The following is a 22,009-nucleotide window of genomic DNA, read 5'->3' as shown; positions in this document are numbered from 1 at the left end:
TCTTATCTTTTCTTTATCATGCATTGGGAGTAGCAGAGGAAAAAATACACGGTTTCATTTCCCCTTTAGGTGCTCAGCTTTTCTTTTGCACACTGGTTGTCCTGTACAAAACTGGTTACCTTTTTGCATGGATTAGTAAGTGTCCTAACCTAATTTAAGCTGCTAGCCCAAGGCAAATGAATCATGTCGCCAAGTAATCACTGCTTCTCTTCTACCCACCCTGCTGGGGGGGATGACGATGAATGATATTGTTATAATGAGATACAAAAAACTGAACTGAAACAAGCTGAAAATGAAGGCAATTTTCTTTCCCTGTCAGTAATCAAATGACAGCCAGCTATGTGTGCTTCTGAGGCAGAAGGGAGGGAGAGCAAGGAAGCAAACTTCAGTGAAACAGGCTCATTTTCTTGGGGTCATCAGGTCTGCTCACTTGTACTTAGGGAATGCTGAATCTAAGAGAGAAATCTAACGTGGTTGCGTTCTTCCTAACAGCTGGCGACAGCTAGCATCTGTTTTGCCAGAGAATTGGCAGATTTTGCTTGCTGTGTTTCCTCCTGTAAAACACCCATCCATGCCTTCAGTTCTAGCATTCACAGTTCATGCAAGAAGTCCTGCCTCTGAACTGAGATCAGAAGGTAGAAAGGGCTGAGGAGAAGCAGAGGAGTTTTGCAGTGGAGGAGTTAGTGCATGGAAACCGTAGGCTTTAATGTAACTACTGTGGTGCTGCAAAGTGGGTCTTATTTTGGGAAGTCTTTCTGCACCCAGAACTGAATCCAAAACCCAGGAAGCTCAACCTGCTGGATTAGGCAGGACTGTTTCCTTCTGATACTAGCAGAGAGCAGGATCTGCTGGAGTAAGAAGGGTGATGTGGTAGAGGGTTGTGGAGAAGATCAAGGGTGTAGGTAGTACTCCTGCCTGGAGTCTCCTGATGGCAGAGCAGGCCGGTTGTTGGCGCCAGGCTGAGACACAGGGCAGAAGATAGCATCTACAGTGAGTGTTTCCTTTCTGCAAATGCTCACTAGCTGTCTGTTACGCTCTTGTAGGCAGGTGGAGCACTTTGTGCTCACATTGCAGGAGAAGGCAAGGTGGCACTGGGGAATTCATAGAGGAAAACCCCCTACCCAGGGATGTGAACCCATAAGATTCTGGTCCCCAGTTCCGCTCTCAGAACAGGTGGTTTGACACTTCTGTGACTCTCACCTGCTTTACTAGCCTGACTTCACCATGGGCAGCGGAGCTGCTCTGTGCCTAAGCCAGAGTGGAAAATCCAATCCAATGACTCTTTCATGCTTCAGCTTCCTGACACATTCCAATAAAGCGGCCTTACCCCTCTCCTCCCACTCAAATAACATAATGCTATTTATTTAAAAATACCATCAAGCAAAGGACATAATTCAAAAGCTCTGATTTAGGAAAATTGCTTGTTTGTTAATCATTTCCTTTTTCCTGATTCAGAGCTTGCTTGCTCATAAAATATTGATTTATTGGGCAGGCAAGCATGCTCTTGGCAATAAAGATGAAAAGCAGAAGTGCTGATAAAAATACATAGTCTTTTTTATGCTTTTGCAAAAGCTAAGCTTAGAAAAGGTAGCTTAGTTTCTGCCTGTGTCTGTTTCTATCAGGGCTATAGGTGGAGTCAAAACAAAGTGGAACAAAGATAGTGTGGGAGAGAAAAAAGTGACGGGAATAACGGGGGAATGGAGAAGATGAAAAAATCAAAAGCAAAATGGGCAAGAAACTGTTGAGCTGCAGAAATGGCCAGGGAAAGCAACGTATTTGAAATAAACAGTAAAAACTAGGACTCCTAAAAAGCAAAACCAGGAGAACAAGAACATATGGAAGTATTGAGAGACCCTGACTGCAAATATGAAATCAAAAAAGGTGCTGCTGCTTTACCCTGTCTATCCCCCTCTCCCTTTTTTCATAATGCAAGAAGCAGCACAAATTATATGAAAAATGTATACTTGAGACTGTCAAAAGGAAAAACCTACCTTGTGTGTGAGCCTCTGGAGGTAATTTCTACTATGTATCTCTGAAGTCAGATGCTTTTTCAAAAGACTGGCCATTTCTGAAGGTAGACAGAGCATCCTCAGCAACAGAAAGAAGGGCTTGTTTGGGACAAATTGTAGTGTTTTGAGGCAAGTTGTCCCCCAGCTCGGCAGGGTCAGGGGACAGTTATGCCTCTGAACAGCTCGTCCCAGAGCATCAAGAATTTCATGCCTTTGTGTGGAATGGGTGACTGTAATGAGAGGCAGGAGATGTGAGTACATATATAATTGTTGATCCAGCCCAGTCTGGTGAGGCCTATATTTTAAAAATTTGACTGGGAGGAGGAATGTAAAGGAGAGATTGAGTTAAAGGGTGGGCATGGAGGTGTGGGGATACTGAATCCAAGAAAGGAATCACTGCAGGTCCTCCGTGGAGGCTGTAATGGTAAATGACCATTTATGGTCATTTAAATGACCAAAATGACAACAACAAATACAGTTGTTGTGGATATGGTGACCTTGTACTAGCCTGGTGGAGAATGCTGCCTGGGAGATGATGGACGTCATCATGAGTCACTCATTCCTGTCTCAAAGATGCAAGGAAAGAAAGTGTTTCACTTCCTAGCATCAGTAGTCTGCCTGTAGACTTTACCTTATAGGTGTTTGTGGGGGGCATCCAGTGCAAAAAAGGTCTTTTATGTATGAGGATTGCATAGCTTAGCTGGGTCTTCTTCCTTTTCTTGCCTTTATGTGCATGATCCTATAGCAACCCTATGCAGTATGGAAGACACAAGGGCTCATATATCTTCTAAGTATTCCTGTAAAACCTCATGTTTTTCTTATTTAATCCCAGTGAAACAGTTCCAGAAGAGACACTGAGGAGAGCCAAACAGATTGGGTTCTCAGACAAACAGATTGGGAAATGCCTGAGGCTGACTGAAGTCCAGTGCCGTCAGCTGAGACTGAGGAAGAATATAGTGCCCTGGGTGAAACAGGTATGTGAGAAACACAGCTGTTCGTGGTGAGGCCTTCCAAGAGTGCAAGGAGCAGGAGACCTCCACGTCCTTAGAAACAGCTGAGGTAAACAAAGTGGAACCCCTGGCTCTGTTAACATCCACGGGAGTTTTGACATTGGCATTAGAGAACAAATTTCAGCCACGTAGCTGTTACTTCTGCACTGCAGGCATCAATGTAATGACATGAACATCCCCAAAGAGAGACTCAGAATATTCTTGTTCATATTCTGTGTGGCTGAGGAAGAAAAGCAGCTATCTGGCTTCAGGAAAAGGCTGAGAATGCTGGCCCACCATGGATGTGACCATGAAAAATGTAATATGTCTTTTCTCTTGGTAGTAACTTTTTACAGGGTAATACTTTATTTGAAGTGTCCTAGTATTCATGGCAGTGTCACGAGTGCTTTGCTAGGTGTTCTGCTGCTGCATTTAAGGTATGTTGGTATTAAACTACCACCTGCTGTTTTTTTGTCCTTAAAGGGGGGGAAAAAAAAACCCCAACCCAAACTACTGAATGTTTCTGAAAGAGCCCATCTGTATCCTCAGGCCCAATTCCAGGTGCCAAATCTCCTTCTGTTCCCCAGCTGCTGTTTTCCTTCTATGTCCTCACGTGGCCCACAGAAACGTGCCTGGTCTTGCACTGTGTTCTTTCAGCTGCATATGGCACTGCAGTGCTGGATTGATTTGTGCGCCAAGGTACCCTTAATAAGGTCATTCTATTTATACCTGCACTTGTGGCTTCAAAGCATATGTTTCTTCTTGAGCCATGAAGTACAAGTTGCAGTATTAGCAACAGTAATGAGCAGCAGACACTTACATAGTGCTAATGACGTAAGGTCACATTCTTCATTATTCATAAGGATTTTGACAGCCAGTGGGGATTCCTCAAAATACTTGAAGATTGGACAGATTTTTAAATGGTATAGCGTGTAAAAATTCATGTCAGGACTGTTTTAATATTGTTCCCTGTTCAGTATTCTGTGTAGAAATGTTTCAGCTGTTCATTCAGGGAACTTCAGCAATCGCTGGTGACCTAGATGGACTAGTTACCATGTATAACATGCAATAAGTAGTTGACACAAATAGTTTGTGAACAGCCCACTAGGCAAATTATTCTTCTGGTCTCTCTGGTGACTAATTACATAAAAAATTGTTGAAAACTACATATAAGGGGTGGTTGAAAATCACTCTTGCTTTGTGTATCATTTAATTATCAAAACACGAGTTATATTGTAACAAATACATAGTACTTGCACTGCTGGCTGCTACTCAGGATGATCTCAAAGTGATGTGTGCATGTTTTTATTCGCTGTAGGAGTAACATGGTGTCAAGAGTATAGTGTGAAGATCCCAGACAGTGCAGCTAAAGAGGACAGGAGACCTGGAGGAATGGAGATCTGTGTAATTAATGCTGCCAAACTAACTAAAGAATGTGGGCCTTGGCAAGAATGGATGGATGGGGAAAATTTCTGGGCTGTAAAGGTGTTTTATCAAAGAGGTGCAGAGCTAAAACTGCAGCTTAGAAAGAGATGGCAGACTCTCCTGTTGACTGAACTGTAAGGTCTGGGGGGAAGGCCAGGCATATGCTGTGCTGCCAGCATATGACAGTTCAGATCACCTCCTTTTGAGGAAAGACATCATAGGAAAATAATAGGACAGAAATAGGATAAGAAAAGGAAAAAGGGAAAAGAAAAACCCCAAAACACCTGCATGTAAGAAGGATCTTAGACTGGCCAAGTCACAATCCCTCCTCTTCTTCCCCGTACAGATCGACACACTGGCAGCAGAATACCCAGCAGTAACTAATTACCTCTACATCACATACAACGGGCAGGTAGGCACGTTCAGAAACAGCAGTCTCATTGCTGTCCAGTTTGATCTCTTTCCCCTATGCGGTGTTATTTCTGGAGATCTTGCAGATGTCTCGGTCTCTGTAGCAATTATTTTGGATGGTGTTACATACAATCCCCTTAAAGCAGGTCTGGAACTTTCTCTTGCTCAAATACTGATCCAGTGCATTTAGTGTTAATGCCCCTATGTTGTTATGAGCCTGTCCTATATCACCTGTACTTGCATCCTCTGTGAACAGAACTCATGTTTCACTCATCTCATCCTAGCATTCGTTTTTATATGAAACTTAACAGCTCTTTAGGCTGCTCGAATAGCCAAATTGGAGGTGCTGCATCTCCTTTGGTTTGGGTGCAGCACCACTAATTCCAGCAGAGTTGCACTTGATTTACACTGCAGTAAATGAGATCAGACTTGAGCCCTGAAGGATCAGACTGTTGGATATGGGCTGAGCACCAGAAAATGTTTATTCTGAAAAGCATGGAGTTAGGTGCTGTGGAGTACAGATCCTAATGACTTTTCTCCCTCCCTTCTCAGGAACACGATGTAAAATTTGATGACTGTGGAGTGATGGTGTTGGGCTGTGGACCGTATCACATAGGTAAATCTTTCTTACAATGCCTCTGTTCTCCTTGCACCCTCGAGCCTTCTTTGGATATTCTTGTGGTTCATTTGTTCCTCTTCTCATATGGTGACAAAACCCTCCAGAGCACAGCGCACAGGACATCAATTCCTAAAACAGGGTTTGCCTTTTACACTTGCTTGGAGACTTCATTTCACGCCCTGGAAAAAACAGGAGAATTTTATTACTTTTCACTTGAAACTGAAGAGCATGTCACTTAGTTGTGATTTCCACAAAGTTTTTTTTAACCTTACTTTTTCCCATGTTAAGGCCTTGAGAACCTTATACTTTGTATAGAAGTTTGTTGCTGCAACACCTATCTTATATGTTTACTGCCAGCTCATGACTATGTTGTCATATACTATGCATTTTGCTACTGTAAGTATAGGTGACTATGAAAATATTTTTATATCTTCAGCTGCTTTTGTATAAGCAGTTCTCTGTATGCTGTTTCTTCAGCCCACTCCGATGATTATGCAGCATAAGAGTTTCCTTGTGGCTATGAGTATTGGGTAGTCAGACTGCTTAATTCTGTACATGATGACTTTCACTGTTTCTTTTCATGGATCCTTCCAAATAGCTTGCAATTATTGACAAGAAAAAAATTGCTTGTTATTCAGAAATACTTTTGCTCTGCATCTTACAAGTAGCAGTGATGGTTTTTGAAAGCTGAAATTTAAAACTGCATCCATTTGTTTTGCTTGGATGGACAGGTCACGTGCTACGCTCCTGTTGCTGTTTGTAGGATGTGTCTTTTTAAACTCAGTTTCCAGTATGAACGTTGAGATGAGTGAAATCGGGAGGAACGCGCCACAATTATGCTTATTTTTTGTGAACGCTTCTGCCAGTCAACATGCTGTGTAGCATGGTTACAAAAAATGAACATAAAAAGGATGGCAGCGTTGTTTAATAATTTGATCGAATGTATGTGAATACATTTTGCATTGTCCACCTAAAACTCCTAATTGCTTAGATTAGCCATACAGGTCTGATCTTGGTCTTACCTGTTCTGTAGCTTTGATTAAATCAAGACAATCTTTGGAAGAGGTTGCAACTAAATAAAGGCTGCTAAAGGAAACCATTACTTGCACCTCTAAAGGATTTTTTTTCTGGGTGCAATAGCCAAGTTGATTTTTTTTTTTTCTTTTGTTATCCTTTGAAGGCAAGTAAGCAGCGTGCTTTTCCTCTATGCTTTCAGAACTGTAAACATAATTCAGTGGGATCAAATTAGTGTTCCCTGTGGATTTACATTTACAAAACAGGAACAGGTCAGAAAGGGCTAAATGATTTGGATGGAAGTTAAACATGTGACGTTACTTTTTTTTTTAAACAAGATTCTTATTTCCTTTGTGAAAACTGAGTTTTAGATTAAAAAAAACAACCTTATGAATTTTATTTGAAAATATTTTGAAATATGTTATGGGAAAATCTTGGATATGTTGACACTTTTGCAAAGAAAATTATTTGGGGGAAGTGTGAGGTCATTTCAAAAGTCATGCTATATTCTGTATTTAAAAAGAAAATTATCCAAACTGAAGTGTCTTTTTTTTTTTTTTGAAGCTTTCTTGTTCTTATTAACTAATTCGCCAAATAGAAACATGATGTGAATTGGTACAGTTGCACACTCTTGAACTTCAGAGCTTGCTTTGATGCACCTTTCATGCACACGTAAATGCCTCTGGCTCACTGAGAGCCTGAGTTGCAGTGTGTGACCTGTGCTCCATGGGGGTATTGCTCAGATATTCAAGGCGATGCTTGCACTTCACTTGCTGCCAGGAGAGTATCTCCTATCTTGAGAGGGGGTTTTGTTTGTGTGAAAGTCAGCCCTGAAAGCAGTATAAATAAGCTATTCCACCAACTGCATGGACCAGCAGACTACTCTGTAAATTTTAAGGTGTGCATGTAGATTTAACATGATTGAAACCTGAAAGTGAGTTCAAAAACATGCCTCTATTGATGTAGTAATTATCTGCTGAGCAGCAGTGTCTGGTTGTGTTACAACAGTCATTACTAGTATTACTAATTATTTGCTGTCTTCCCTTTTCCCACTGTTTGGACATGACCATTACTGGATGTAGCTGGAATATACTTACAAGCGTTCAGCTGTTTTCCCAGGTTGTATCTAAAGCAGTCAGATGGGGACTCCAGATGACCATTGTGTCACAGAGTTGAGGTTTCTTATGTGTATAAGAATAATGGACGTGGAATTACAAAAAGTGAATGAGCATCTGGTGACCCTTCTGAGAAACATCCAGTTTCAGATTTGATTTCCGTCTCTTGTCTCTGGGGTTTTAGCTGGCCTAGGCATGTTTTGAGGTTCCTGTTTGACAGAAGTAGGGAAATAAATTGTGTGCCTGTCAGCGAGTGACCTGGGACAGCCATCTGTTTGTGACTAGGTGGTGGAGGCAGCAATTAAGCACAGCCTGAATTTCCAGTTTATCTTGTCACACAATTACATACAAAAATAATCATATCAGTGGTTAACCATCATGTAATGACTGTGAACACATCATGATGAGGCCAAGGTTTTCTTGTAGACTGTAAGCATAACCATTTAATGATGTTTTTTAATCTGCATCATTCTCTGTTTATGGTACCCCTCTTAGATGTTTGAGCATAGAAATTTATGGGACAGTAGCTGTTAGTGCAAGTCTGGACTCCAGCGTTGCCTGAAGCCTGCAGCGTTGCCCAAGTCCCAAGTCCTGCAGCTTGCCCAAGACCAAGCACCAAGTCCTGGTGCTCACCCAAGCACCGAGTGACTCTCTCTGTGCCTCTTTCCTTTAGAGGTGGCCACAGTGCTTACTCAGGGTTCAGGACAATAGGACATGCTTGCCCCACAGTGTTACCATAGTCACTGTGGCCTTTAAACCAAGATAAAAGGATCACAGAGTGGCTCTAAAAGTGGTGTTCTACCGATTTGCCTTATCTAGAGTCAGCACACAGGAAGGTCAAACCCATTGAGTTGTAATTTTTCTGTTGTTAGGTTAGCCATACTCTGCTCTTCTGGAAGGTAAAAAACACTTCAGTCTTCTGTTTTTTAAACCACATCTGTACAAATGCTTCCTGTTTCCTGGAGTACACAGCGCTGTCTTATAATAATGGGCACTCAATTTGGTCACCTCTAAGCTTCTGCCTCTTAAGTTTATCTCAAAGCGCATTGGTTGGGAAGCAGCAGTAGCTGGATGGGCGGCAAGAGCAGACATGAGTGTTTATGAGCGCAGGATGACAGATGTGTTATAGAGGCCTGTCACTCCTGGGCAGCTGAGCCAACTTACCTGTTGTGCTTGGAGGCTCACATTTGTGGATGATTAGTTTCCATGGGAGGACAATTAGATTTCTTGCTCTGAGCTGACAGGAGGCAATGCTGGGCTTTTTTCTTTTTCTTTTTTAAGTTTGAGTGCTGAGAATGTCCGTGTATGTTTTCTTTGCATTCTTCCTTTCCTTGCCCACTTTTCTGTCTCCTGGCAGGCAGCAGCGTGGAGTTTGATTGGTGTGCTGTCTCGAGCATCCGCACGCTGCGTCAACTTGGCAACAAGACTGTCGTAGTGAATTGCAACCCGGAGACGGTGAGCACAGATTTTGATGAGTGTGACAGACTGTACTTTGAGGAGCTGTCATTGGAAAGGATCCTGGACGTCTACCAATATGAGGTAAAGAAAAGCAGAAGCACAATAAAAAGCCATGAAGCAAACCAAACTTTTCAAAATTCATGTCACTAGCTTGCTTTGGCAGAGCAGCTGGGGGTGAGGGGGGAGATCTTGCTAGCAAAAGCTGTTTGGTTTGGATCCCAATGTTGCATTTTACACATCGTTGATGTTCCTAGCAGACTGCTCAATAATGAATGCCAAATAAATATTAAATTATTTTGCAAGATGCCATATTGTGCAATATTTACAAGCAGATTTAATTTGCTGCACAGTCATTTATCGCACAAATTGTTCTGCCCTTGCAGTGCTGAGCTTTAGCACTTAAGCATATCCTTGACTTTAAGCACAAGTACTCCCCCTGAAGCAGTAGAACAAGTTATGTGCATAACGCTAACACGTGCTCAAGAACTTGCAGTCTTGGCTTTGCAATACAGTGGCAATGTGGTGGATGTGGTCCAGCATGTAGGCAGGCAGGTCAGGAAAGGGCATTGGAATTGCCATCAAACCAAAACATGTTCCAGCTCCTGATTCTGACATTGCACTTGTCTGTCTGGAGTTTTCAAGTGCTCAGAAGTGCTGATACTAAGAGACAGAGAAGAATCCCAGACAGATTTAGTAATGGGAGGATATATAATGTAAACAGTTGATCCCAACATGGGAAATGTTGATTTCTAACTGGTAACACACCCATCTTGGATTTGTGGCTGAGGCTTTCAAAGGTGCTTACAGGAACTTCATCTCCCTTGAAATTCAGTGTGAGTTGGCTGTGTAACTTGCTGAAGCAACTTTGCAAAACCCAGGTCATGTTAAACTTAAAACTTTTGTTGGCTCTTTTTCCCAGTATATGACAATTTGAGCTCATCTCCTTTGTGAATGGGTGCAAGTTTCTAAAATGGTTTTATAACCTGGCTACATTTTGATCATTCCCAAATTTGGAACCAAGCAAAAGCACATCAGAACTCAAGTCCCAGTCTCTAGGCTCTGTACTTAAACCATTTGCAAAATACTGTCTAGGACCATTTTTAGACCGCATGTTCATATTTTCCTATTTGTACATGTTGTTTTCCCTCTTCTTTAAATTTTCATAAAAACAGTGACTGTTACTGGAAAGCATAGATTTAGGACAGGCCAGAAGACTCTGGTGGCTCTCTGGAGTCTTTAAAGGCTGGTTTTTGAATGCTTTAGGATTATCCATGAGGCTCAGCTTTATAAGCATTGAACTCTTGTTTACTTAAGCAAAACAGAACTTCTGAACTTCGCACATGGAGGAAACTGGTGTGACAGTTTGTCAGACAAATAACACTGATGAAATACAGCATCTAATTACTGCAGCATCAAAGAGAAAGTAGAGATAGGTGATGAGGGAGCAACTACTCATTTAAACACATAGTGCTAGTAACTAGCAAGTTGGGTAAGAAAAAGACGTGAAAAGAATAATGCATACATACTGAAGATTGCATTATCCTGCTTGTCACAGCAGGGCTTGGTCAGTTTGAAGTCATGATTTTCAGTCCATAGGCTGATCTTGCTTATGATGGGAGGCATTGCAGATCTCAAGGTCTAATAGCAGCATCCTGTGGTACCCGGAGCTGAAGGGGAAGGACACTGTTGGCAATTTCCCCAACCCAGCCAGCCATGCTCATCAGCTGGACTGTGCTCATGCTTCTGAGCCTGTTTTTAGCCTGTCCTGCTTGTGAAGGAAACCAAAAAGTGATCGTGAGAGGAGAGAAGGCAGGGAGGAGGCAACAGGAGCTGAGGTGGTGGGAATAAAAAGGGTGAGAAGAGGGATGCTGGGAGTCTGCAGAGGGTTATGGTAGTCTGACTTGGGTATGAAAACAACCAATTTGGTGTTTGCTCTGGAGGTGTTAAAGCCATCAGGGTCTGAGCCTAAACATCAAAAGTTAGGGTTGTGCTGTCTAATAAATCCTGAGATGTATAATAAATACTCAGCTGTTTTAGAACACTTTTCTTAAGTAGTGACAAAAGGGAATGGTATAATTTTGCCTAATTTGCAAGTAGGGAAACTGAGTCTCTGAGGAGCAGAGAGGCTGCAAAGAGTCATGGAAAAGGGCATAGGCAGACCTGGGGACAGACTCCAGACCTCCAGCAGAGCGTAGTCTAAAATATGTTATTTGCTATATGTCATTTTCTTAAAAATGAGTGAGCCAAATGCTAATATCCTGTTAACAGAATATTTCCTTAGGCAAATGCAGTCGGAAGTCAGTCCCTAAGGAAATGATCAAGTTAAAAGTTCAGGATCTGATTCTGAGATCCCTCACCAATCCTGCAGATAACCATCTCCCCCAGCTTCATATACAAAGCATGAATATTGCCATGGTTTCAGACTGATCTTTTAAACTCTCTGGCTCGTTAGCCTCCTCTAGTGTTCCAGTGTACAATGAACAGTGGCAAATACTCTGAGAAGTCCTGGATCATTGGCAAACTGTAGGTAAAACCATCAGCAAACAATGGACACAACACTTTGCCCTCAGTAGAGATGATACATCAACTCCCTAAACATTGTTAGGATTAGCAGCAAACCTTGGGCAACTATTAAGGTCAAATAAATAGGTGCACTGACTTTTCCTAGTTTTTCTGATTAGGCAAATTAGGCTACATTGAGGAGCGAGGTTACCAACGAGACTGAGGGGGCTGGAACCTGCCTACCGAGAGCTGCTCACAGCTTCACATGGTCCTATCCTAGGGACATACTCAGCTGTCCCTTCTCTTTCTCTCCCTTGTGTCCCCTTTTACCTCTCCCTCTCCAGTCAACATTCACAGCTGCTCTGACTCACCAGACACTGAGCTCTGCACAACAGAGCTGTGCTTTGGAGGGAAGTTTAATTTACTGTGAATCTGCAAAGTTAGGTGGTAGTCTATGAGGACAATAATTTAAAAAAAAAAAAAATTCCTTCCCTCAGATTTATTGGCTTTTTGTTTCCAGAGAAGATGTTCCCTTTTTATTTTAATATCTATCTGCTTGAGGGCCTCTTCTGATTCTTTCTCAGTTTCTAGGATCATTCTGAAACAATTCATAAAACTAAAGGAGGCTCTTAGGTACAATTTTAATGGTCTAATTTGTTTTCAAACTCAGGGAAAAAGAAAACCCAACTTTATTACTAATGACATAAAAGCAAGGTAGTAATAAAAAGAGTGATTTTTGTTATAAAAGGAAAATAATTCCCTCTAGGCTTCTTTCACTAGATTATGTATAGCGTATATTTTAAAGATATCTAATGGCAAGGATGTTATTAATTTTCTTTATAATTAAAATATGGCTGATGACAAAGGGATATGCAGTGGAGTCCACTTCTGTCTGCCCACATTTCTCAGTGGAGCAGTCCTGTTCCCTAGTGGGGCGGTGGACTGCTCTTCGGGAAAGAGCATGATTTGGGAAATAACAGAAGAATTTTAAAGGAAGAAGTAAGCAGCTGGGTCTCAATTTATGGTTCTTTTTGAGTAAAAATGAGTATAGGATTCTTTGATATCTGCTTGAATAAGCCATCTCCTCTGTCTCCTTGGGGCTGGAGTCCCTAACGCCATCCCAACTTTGATGTAGGCAGTATTTGGATTTTAGAGGCTCAGTGACTAGAATTGTTTTAAAGAAAGAAATAAGCAGCAGCTGAAGAGAAGCCGTTAGCCAGGACATTCGCATTTCAAATATGTTGAGGATAGATTAAGATGTTGGTTGATGTTGGCAGCCAAGCTTGGTTGACTTGTTATCAAGCAGGAACCATTCCAAGCTGCGAGAAGGGGTTTGCTTTATTCACTGTCTGGTTCTTGTCCATGCGGGATGATAAGGGGTCCGGGGACTAGAGATAAGTACTGTATTTTGGATGGGTCTGGAGGCAGTAAGGAACAGATTTTTCTTCTGAGTTGGAGATGGCAAGCTCTGATGTCATGAGACAACCCCATGTGGGCACAAAACAGTCTCTGTCCTTGCTCCACCCTCTACTAACAAGGCATTTTTCACTCCCTGTCCTAAGCTCTTTCTGATAGTTGCTGTTGGCCAGCAGCAGCATGTCATCCCATTAGTGACTGCATGGTGAAAAGGAAAAAAAATTATTTCCAGCACTGTATATTAGCAGCAAATAATAATCTTGTAGACCTTGGGATAGTAAGTGCTGCTTAAATGCCAGACATTTTTAGTCACTTTTTATTATGGTAGGAAATTAACAACATTAAAGTTGAGCAGGGCTTGTACTGGCATTTATCATCTGTTTTTTCTCAGTCACTTCTAGTCCATCCTGCTCTCAGCTTACAGATCTGCCACTCTAAATCCCTTTAAATCCCTCATTAAGAAGTTCCTCTTCCAGGAAGGCCAGTGGGGCTAACCTTCTTCAGGAAAAACACACTTGTTAATTAAAAGAACATTGATAATCTAAAAGATAGAGTCAAACCATGGATCGCTTGATTTATGTTTCTTGTTTGTTAGAGGTGGGTAAAACGTGTGTAAAACACATTTGGTTCGAAAGAGCCCTTCACTACAGCTGTACTGTGGGCCTGATTCTCCTTTGGGCAAAGTTTCACCAGCTTTAATTTGGAAGTAAAGTGCCCATTATTTAATTACCCTCAATTATTACACAATCTAAACATAATTCATATCCTTGTGATTGTTGCAGGTACTCTAAGGCCTTTTTTTTACTATTGAAAATTTTCACACCAGACTAGATTGTACTTGAAAGCATTAGGGGTTCTATGTAGAAAAAAAATGCCCATATTTGTACCTGAAGAAGGTTGTGTGTTTGCAAGTGAGCTCACCTGTATCTTGTTATTTGTCATTTATTATTTCCTCACTAAAAATGTTGTGGTCGCCCAGTGATGAACATGAAATGTGCCATTGTGGCTGGAGGATGCTGTGCCACCTGTCCTGCCTCATCCACTTCTGGAATTGAAGCACTTGCAAATAACCTGCTTAGAAATGAGCATATATGACAGTTTGGCTGAAATACTTGTTACTATCAAATGTGCTACCAGAAATGAGGAGCTAGTCAGGAACAGTGAGGATGAATTAAGATAAAGGGCTAAGTGTACCCAGAGTAATTCACCACCACAGGCTGTCTGATGGATTGGGCTCTGTTGAACTAGACTCTGCTTTGCTTTGTACATGCCAGCAAGGGGTCAGCAGTGAGCACTCCTTAAAGGCTGGCATCTGGGGCTAGGAAAGGATGTTTGCTTAGCAAATAATAACAACAACAAAAAATTCCAGTTGTTTCCCACTATCGCTCTGCTGGGGGTTACTGCCTTGCAAATCTGTAGTAAAAAAGAGTTTGCGTGAATGTCTGTTCCTCTGGAAGCCTCTGACGGTGAGCGTGGGAGAGGCTGTTTTCTCGGAAGAGCTGGACTGAGAAAGAAAGGGGAGTGGTTGGTTGAAGTGGTGGTCCCCATGTTCACATGTGTAGGAGAACACAGGAGGGAGGCCTGACCCCACCGAGCAGAGTTTTGAGTTTCATTGTAGGGCATGAGGGTTTCATAGCGCAGCGCCCTTCCTCTGCAAAGCAAGGGAGCATGTGTCAGCTCAGTGCTTATCCTCACTGGGAAAGTAGAAGCACCTAAACATGACATGAAAACAAGGTAACAGTCTGTGGTTCTAGCAGAAGTTAAAATCTTGGCTTGATGTCAAAAGGCATATGAACACTGCACATTTCTTTGGTTTCCTGGGGAATTTGACCTCAAGTTATTGCTGTCTGAGTGGTATCAAGGAGGATATTGCTGTTTTAGAGAGGCTACACACTCTGAATCACACTTTGCAGCCTGGGTGCCTCTGGATCAGCACAATTATGATCTGCCTTTGCTCATAGCAACCTGTAACCTAAATATTGGATTCCTCATTATAACAGCTGTTAATGTTAAGCTAACTTGGACATGACTGTGCTCCTTTGTCTCTGCCAACAGGGGTGCAGTGGTTGCATTATTTCTGTAGGTGGGCAGATTCCCAATAACTTGGCAGTGCCACTACACCAGAGTGGAGTGAAGATCCTTGGCACAAATCCTTTGCAGATTGACCGGGCAGAAGATCGCTCCATATTCTCAGCTGTTCTGGATGAGCTGCATGTGGCCCAGGCTCCCTGGAAGGCAGTCAGCACGCTGGTAAGCTGGGATGTGCATCTGGGAAACGATGAAGCAGCTGGGGGTTGTTATGGACATCTGCTTAGGGGGGACCGACTTACTGATAGATTTCGAGATTCCAAAGACATTTGACAGTTTTTTACTGCCAGTGTTGAAGAATTTTTGATCCCTGTAAAGTGATGCTATAGCATCACTGGGAGTGGGATGGAAACTGGAAGGGAAGTGTCTTTAAATCACCTTTACACAACATGGGGTATATAACCAGCAGAAGTTAGCACCACTGTCAGGCTACTCTAGTTTATCCTGTTGGCCTTGAAAACTATTCTAGCAGGTGGAGATTGCAAAGGGATAGAGATGTGTCGGCACTGCTCTTTTTTCCTGGTGAAGCTCTATGGACAGGGAAGGTCTGAAGATGACAACTCTGGAACCAGGAAGTCATGTATTACATTCAGCCTAGGCTGTAGTACTCAACTTCCCCCCCTCCCTCTCAGTCTTAATGGCTAGTAAAGTGCAAATGCAGTTAGAGTTGAAATTTTGGTATGACTTTAAAATATTTTCTTGTTCACAGCATGTTTTTCCTCCCTTTCTTTAGAGAGATGCAGTTGAATTTGCAAGCTCTGTGAGTTACCCATGTTTGCTGAGGCCTTCCTATGTTCTGAGGTAAGGCTCAACCATCAGAGCTTATCCAGTTGGGGGTATGAGCTACAAAAGCCTCTTTGAGACAAGGGAGAATAATTTCAGTGGACGTGGAAAATGCTATGCTAGGTGCATGTGGCATAAAGCTGCCCATCTTAACAGGTGGGACAGATGCTCAAACCAATAAAGGAAGCCAATGGATCCCTTATGTCCATCAGGCACAGATCAAAGGTAGAACAAAATCATAAGAATGTCTGTTTAGCTGCATTACCTTTTACATATCTCAAGGCCAAAACCACGAACTATCTGGGATATTCTTTAAGGTTCCCGAGACTACTACCTGTGCAATTAAGCCAGAAGATTGTTTGCCACTGGCAAAAACAGGAGGGAACATGCTGAGGCCATTTATTGGGGTTGGCATCTGTTTTCAGAAAATGACAGTGCATCTTTTGAATTCAGCTTCTTACTTGCCAGGCTTCTCTGCTTACAGGCATGTTTTATGTCCTTGCACTGCGGCAGCTGCTTCTCTTTAAATAGACATTGTATAGAGCCACACATTTCCAACAGCTAGACTTTTTGAAGAAGTTACACCAGCGCATACACACAGCAAATTCACGTTCTGAATGATCACTCTTCTCTGCGAGGAGTTTCCTCATAGCTGGATGACTAGGCACAGAGAGGCAGTTTTCTGGGCATAGTTTACAAGTGAAAATAAATTGGAGACAGGATCCTTTTCATGTGAAAAAGAGACATATCAAAATGAAGAGGCACAACATTCATTTTCAGGGGAGAAAAAAAAAAACCTTCTTATTTAAAAAGAAGAAAAGGAGAAGGATTTCTTATATGTTAAACCCTCAAGGAAATACCCTTTAGAAAAGACTGCTGAATGTGACTTTTCTATCCAGTTTCTGAAGCTTGCAGTGGGGTTGTGAAGCAAAGTTTAAAAACCAGCACTCAGATCAGGAGTATAAGTTAGAAACTGCTCCTGATGTAATGCTCCAGATTTTTAGGGAACACTTCTTTTAGCCTATTGTTTCCATCCGTATTAAATTCAGTATAGGCCCTTTCCATGTAAGTATTTGCTAAAGGGTATTTGTGCAGGTTAGGGGGACTTCAGGGAGAAAGATGACACTGGAGGATGTAAAACTTGAAATAGAAAGTGAAAAGCGCTAGCACAGCACACTGTCTGGCCTCTATTTGCAGAACAGCAGCAAGTCCACAGCTAGACTTCTTCATCCTTTGAACAGATACAGCCTTTAATATTTGCCAGTTGCCCTGGAAAACTAAATGCATTTCCCCACCGGTTATGTACTGTATGCATCAGCTCACATCCTCAGTGGTGCAACTGTCATAGGTCAATGAATTTAACTGAACTCTATTGATTTACATCAGCTGAAGAGGTAGTCCAGTAAGTATAATCACCTAGGTACTTGTGTCTATTTATCTTAGGCTGAAGTGACAGATTTTGTGGGGTAGATCCTTCTTCCACTTTTCCCCACAGTCTCTTTGGCCTTGCCCACAAAAGCAAGGGGGAAGCTGAACATCAATGGTAGAAGTGACCAATGTAACATCTTTTAAAAAAGATTACTGTCTTTAAAAGGGACCTGAATCACTGACTCTCAACCCTATGTTCTCCCAAATCCCCCTCTCTGGTATTACTGACAGCTACATTTCAAAGTAGCTTTCAGATACAGTGTCTGTATCTGCTGTGCCCCTCCCTTAAGGACTGTCATTAGGGGAGGGGCGTAGTGAAATGGCCAGCAAAGAACAGCCCATTTTCATCTGCACTTACACTGTCCAAACCATCACCGGTGGCCTGTGCATTCCTCGCTTCATCTGTCACTGGTGAGCAATTGGGCTAAAGCGAGCAAAGCATCTGTTTTGTCCCGAGCTCACAGCTAACCTGCACATACAGTGAAAGTCTGGGTCCTTAGCAGGGCTATCTGGCTGACGAGCCATCTCTTCCAGCTTAGGGGGAGGTTTAAAGGCTTGGGTCAGAAAGCGAATCTGGCAGCAGTGCTAAGGCTACATGACCGTGGTTCTTTGATTCTTCATTATGGTTCTGAAGGTCACCTATCTTCTCTGGAAAGTATAATGGAAGTTCCTTAGGTACCAGCTCTGCCTTTCTTTCAGTCAAGAGTGGAGCAAGTGGCTTGAGTCAGGAGCTTGTTTGGCTAGTCTGTCATATAAAGGTAGTTGGCAACCCTGTGCTGTGGTGTCTAACACTGATATCTCCCTTGAAGTCATGAGGGAAGCTGACCTGTTTTCTTTTCCTTGCTGTTCTCACAGTGGGTCTGCAATGAATGTAGTATTCACTGAAGAGGAAATGAAGAAGTTCTTGGCAGAAGCCACCAGAGTCTCTCAGGTACCAGTCTTTGCGCTTCTACTGCTTTTTCTTTTTGTGTTTGCTATATTTGTTTCACCTCTACTGTGTTTTCCATCTCTTTGTTTCTGTATTGTGTCTTTCTCACTCTTTCCCTTCCTTGTTTGGGGAGGAGCCAGTGAAATTAGAGTTTGACTCCTCAGTTTGCTCCGTAACAGGCAGACCATGGGAGCCTGTGCAGGCATCCTTACTGATACCACTGGGATGCGGGCACGCAGCGGGGATGGCAGTTAGCTGTTGTACCCAGGCATCTGTTTCTGACCAGTTAATTATATAAATAGGTGTAGGCTAGTGGGCTGGGACCCTTCCTACCCCTTCCAAGCTTGCTAGTAGCCAGTTACGTCAACCAGCATAGAACTGATAGCATCTTTCACTCAATTTCTATTTTACCTGGCTTTTTTGAACAACTTAAACCTTCATCCTGGCATCTTCTCTCTGACCAATGACTTCCCCCCTCCTCCTCCTTTTAAATGCAGGAACATTTGCAAGATTTTGCTATGATATTTAACTCTCCAAATCATGTACTGAGTTCCATTTTCCTCTGATACAAAAGCAGGACTGCTGCCTGCTTACTCTTAATCCAGTGGGATTATTGATCTGCAGAGTATGTAATGCAGAAGATGAAAACTCTGGTTTCCATTTTAAATGTTTTTCAAAAGCTAATTTGGGGATTTTTTACAGTGTCTTTTTTCTAGCAAAGGGAAGGATTTGGTCTACTCTGTTAAAATTTAGAAAAGAAAAATATGAGCAGTTTCCCGAAGACATGAATGCTTCAGAACATAGTAAACAACTCAAAGCCTGAATTTCTTCTATACCTTCTATCAGTGTTATTCTACAAGGGATGTTCGGAGAGATGAGGATATAGGAGGAGGAGAAAGTTAAATGATCAAGGTTGAATGAAGAACATACAGAATTCGAAGTCTGACCTTTCAACAGTCTGAGTTTGGTCTCGCCTTTTGGTCTGTTTTCTTCTGAGGGTGTTTTCCCCTTTTTTTGAATGATCACTGTTCAGAACAGTACTGTAGCACCATAAACACTACTGTCGCAGGGATCTTGGAGTTAAAAATAAATAAGTCAAAAAGAAACTCCCTGAAAACACAACTGTCTATGGAAGCCAGACACATTACCACTTACTCAGAGGAATTCTTAGGTGGTTAAAGCTTGAACAAGAACAAAACCATGTGGTTTTTAAGTGTATGGGGCAAATAATGGAAGTTTAGTGTTTCAGCAAGAAAAGATGGAATGAAAGGGAGATACCTTGCAAAGTAATAATATCCTGAAGGACAGGTTAGTGTGGAGGGAAGCAGACACTTATTATCATCTTTGAACAACTTTAAAGGGATTTTTGAAAGCGGGAGAGTACCACTGTTACTTCCATCAGAAAGAATTATATAACTAATTCTCAAAAGACTACAGGGTCAACCTGTGGTAGAAACCAGATTCTTAGCAGTGCTCAGCCTCCCAAAACACCTAGCTTCTCTCTGTACTTCATCTTAAGTACCCTGCTTTGTTTTTCCCCACACACTCACAGAAGCAGACCAGGCAGCAGCCCTAAGCCACGTTCACTTTCTCATGCCACTGGATGTCTTTATGATGGCAACGGATACCCTATAGGAGGCTGAAGCCCAGGGAAGTGACCCTTGGTCAGCTTAACTTGTCACAGCGTGATTGACTTGAATTGGGCAATGTTGTTCTTCATTTCTGAGAGGTCTCATCCCTGGTACAGGAGGCCCTGCTGGGAGCTGAAGTTGTAGAATCTTGGCAATATGTGATGTATTCCTAGGGGGAAGAGTGGATGTTCCCATGGGATCCTTATGATGTCCAGTTCTGCTACACAAATAAGGCACTGACGCTTCCTGCAAACATGACCAGTTGCACACCATGAGTCTTTGGGTACTCTGGCCCTGATCCTGCAGAGACTTACGCTAGATTTACTTGCTAAATTTTTGCTAGTGTAGTCAGACTGCCAAGGGAAAACTTTCTTCATCCAGTATTTTATACTGACAAAAGCCATAGTGTAGTTGAAGCTAAGCTAGCTAAAAGCAAACCAGAACAAAAGTACTGTATTCTGCTTCTAAATTAGGGAGGCGTTTTTAGTCTCGTCAAGGCTTTGTGGCTTGTGAGTGGTTCCACAGAAGCTAGCAATATTAGTTGTGAGTATACAACTGAGCATGAGCATCTTTGTGGGACACAGGCTTCATTTTTCTGGTTACAAAGCCTTACCTAGTTCTGCTCCATCCAACAGAGCATCTCCAGATAAAGTGCCTGACCAGTGTTGTTCTGTTGTTTTAGCTACTTTGCTGTTATGGTTTTGCGTCATTATGGCATTTATGTTGTCAAAAATGTTCAAAACTTCTTGTGCGAGTTGAGACTGATTGGAGTAAACAAGGTTGTGTGCACATATAAAATCTTCTGGTGAAAAACTGCAGCAAGGCAGAAAGTTACAGGACACAAGTTGCTAAATTTATGAAACAGTGTAGGCTGCAGCATTGTCCTTTGCCTGTGAATTTACCCTTGCACTGATAAATGTAAGGAATTGTGTCTTGTAACTTTTGGAGTTGCTTTATATTTTTTCAAGGGGAGCCTTTTGAGCATGCACAGACTGTCATTTATTCCATTTTATTCTCTAATAAATAACAGGCAGTTAATGGTGGATGGGACAGGTAAAATGTTGAGATATAAAGCTGGCCTGGAAGAATGTGGATTAGATTTTTAACCGTCTGTTGGAGCAGGTGGCTGGAAGGAGAAAGCATTAGAGAAGAGTGGGAAGTGTGTGCTAGCATCTCAGAGATAGGCAGGAAGAAGAGGAAGGAAAACCATGTATACCAGGGAATGTATTGAGAGTCAAGGACAAACTGTTCCTGGCCAGCTATAATTAGTGGCAACTTCTCCCTGGGAGACTTAGGAAACCAAGCAGAGAAATGAGAAAGGAATGACCAGTTGCCTAAAATAGATGACTCTTTAAAATAGCAAACAGCCACTATACCAAGTCATTAAGTATGCCAAGAATCAATTACTCTGTGAAGCAGTATGCCCAGTGAGGCGGCTGGGAGGCTCAGAGGAAGGAAGAATTGAAGATCTTGGAGGTAAGGAATGTCTTTGGGAGACAGGATCAGAGGTCACTGGATCCATGCATGTGTCCCACTATCTTCTTTCTACCATGGTCTCACCAAAAAGCTCTTTGTGGTTTTGCCCCAAATTTCCCTGTAATGGTGACATTATGGAGGAATCAAACTAATGCATCAGTGGCTTTGGAGAAATCATGCCAAGTTTCCCCCCATTATTCCTTTGCAAAGTTCACTTATCTGTGGAAATAAGGATATTAATAGATTGGTCTTGTGGGATTCTGCTTCCAGAGCTTTTCCAGTGGTGAATAGTGGAGCGCTTGGATGATCCCCAAATACTGTCAAATAAAAACTTTCTTCTTTTGTCTTGTCTTGATGACAGGATCACCCTGTGGTACTCACTAAATTTATTGAAGATGCCCGTGAGGTGGAAATGGATGCTGTAGCCAACGCAGGAAGAGTAAGAACTTTGCTTTTCTTTAATACTAAACTTTTTTTCAGGATCGGAGATCTGCAAGAATGTGTGGTTTGAATGATTTACTATACAGCCATGGATTCATGCTGAGAAGAGTAAAGAAACAGGAAAAGATGAATTCATCTTAGGTTCAAAACCATCGTGCTTGAAAAGCTCAACATACCTTATTGTATACAGCTAAATAGTTATTTTTTTAAGCATTGCTTAACCATGTGAATGAATCCTTTAGAATATAATTTTTACTGGATTCGCAAATCACTGGC

The 22,009-nt window shown here is 42.1% G+C and overlaps 1 protein-coding gene across 1 annotated transcript in view; it reads left to right on the top strand.

Annotated features, from left to right (window-relative positions):
- The window catches only part of CPS1 (carbamoyl-phosphate synthase 1), a 119,849-nt gene that overhangs the window by 76,628 nt on the left and 21,212 nt on the right, over positions 1–22,009 (top strand). The window contains exons 22-29 of the mRNA XM_076340592.1: positions 2,842–2,983; positions 4,770–4,835; positions 5,387–5,450; positions 8,940–9,121; positions 15,014–15,208; positions 15,780–15,847; positions 18,113–18,188; positions 21,654–21,731. Of these exons, the coding sequence (XP_076196707.1) occupies positions 2,842–2,983; positions 4,770–4,835; positions 5,387–5,450; positions 8,940–9,121; positions 15,014–15,208; positions 15,780–15,847; positions 18,113–18,188; positions 21,654–21,731 (871 nt within the window). The remainder of the gene's footprint in view (positions 1–2,841; positions 2,984–4,769; positions 4,836–5,386; positions 5,451–8,939; positions 9,122–15,013; positions 15,209–15,779; positions 15,848–18,112; positions 18,189–21,653; positions 21,732–22,009) is intronic.

This window comes from Aptenodytes patagonicus, chromosome 6 (genome assembly GCF_965638725.1).
Source record: "Aptenodytes patagonicus chromosome 6, bAptPat1.pri.cur, whole genome shotgun sequence".
In the NCBI taxonomy this organism is placed as follows: Eukaryota; Metazoa; Chordata; class Aves; order Sphenisciformes; family Spheniscidae; genus Aptenodytes; species Aptenodytes patagonicus.
This window is presented reverse-complemented; position numbering and strand designations above follow the sequence as displayed.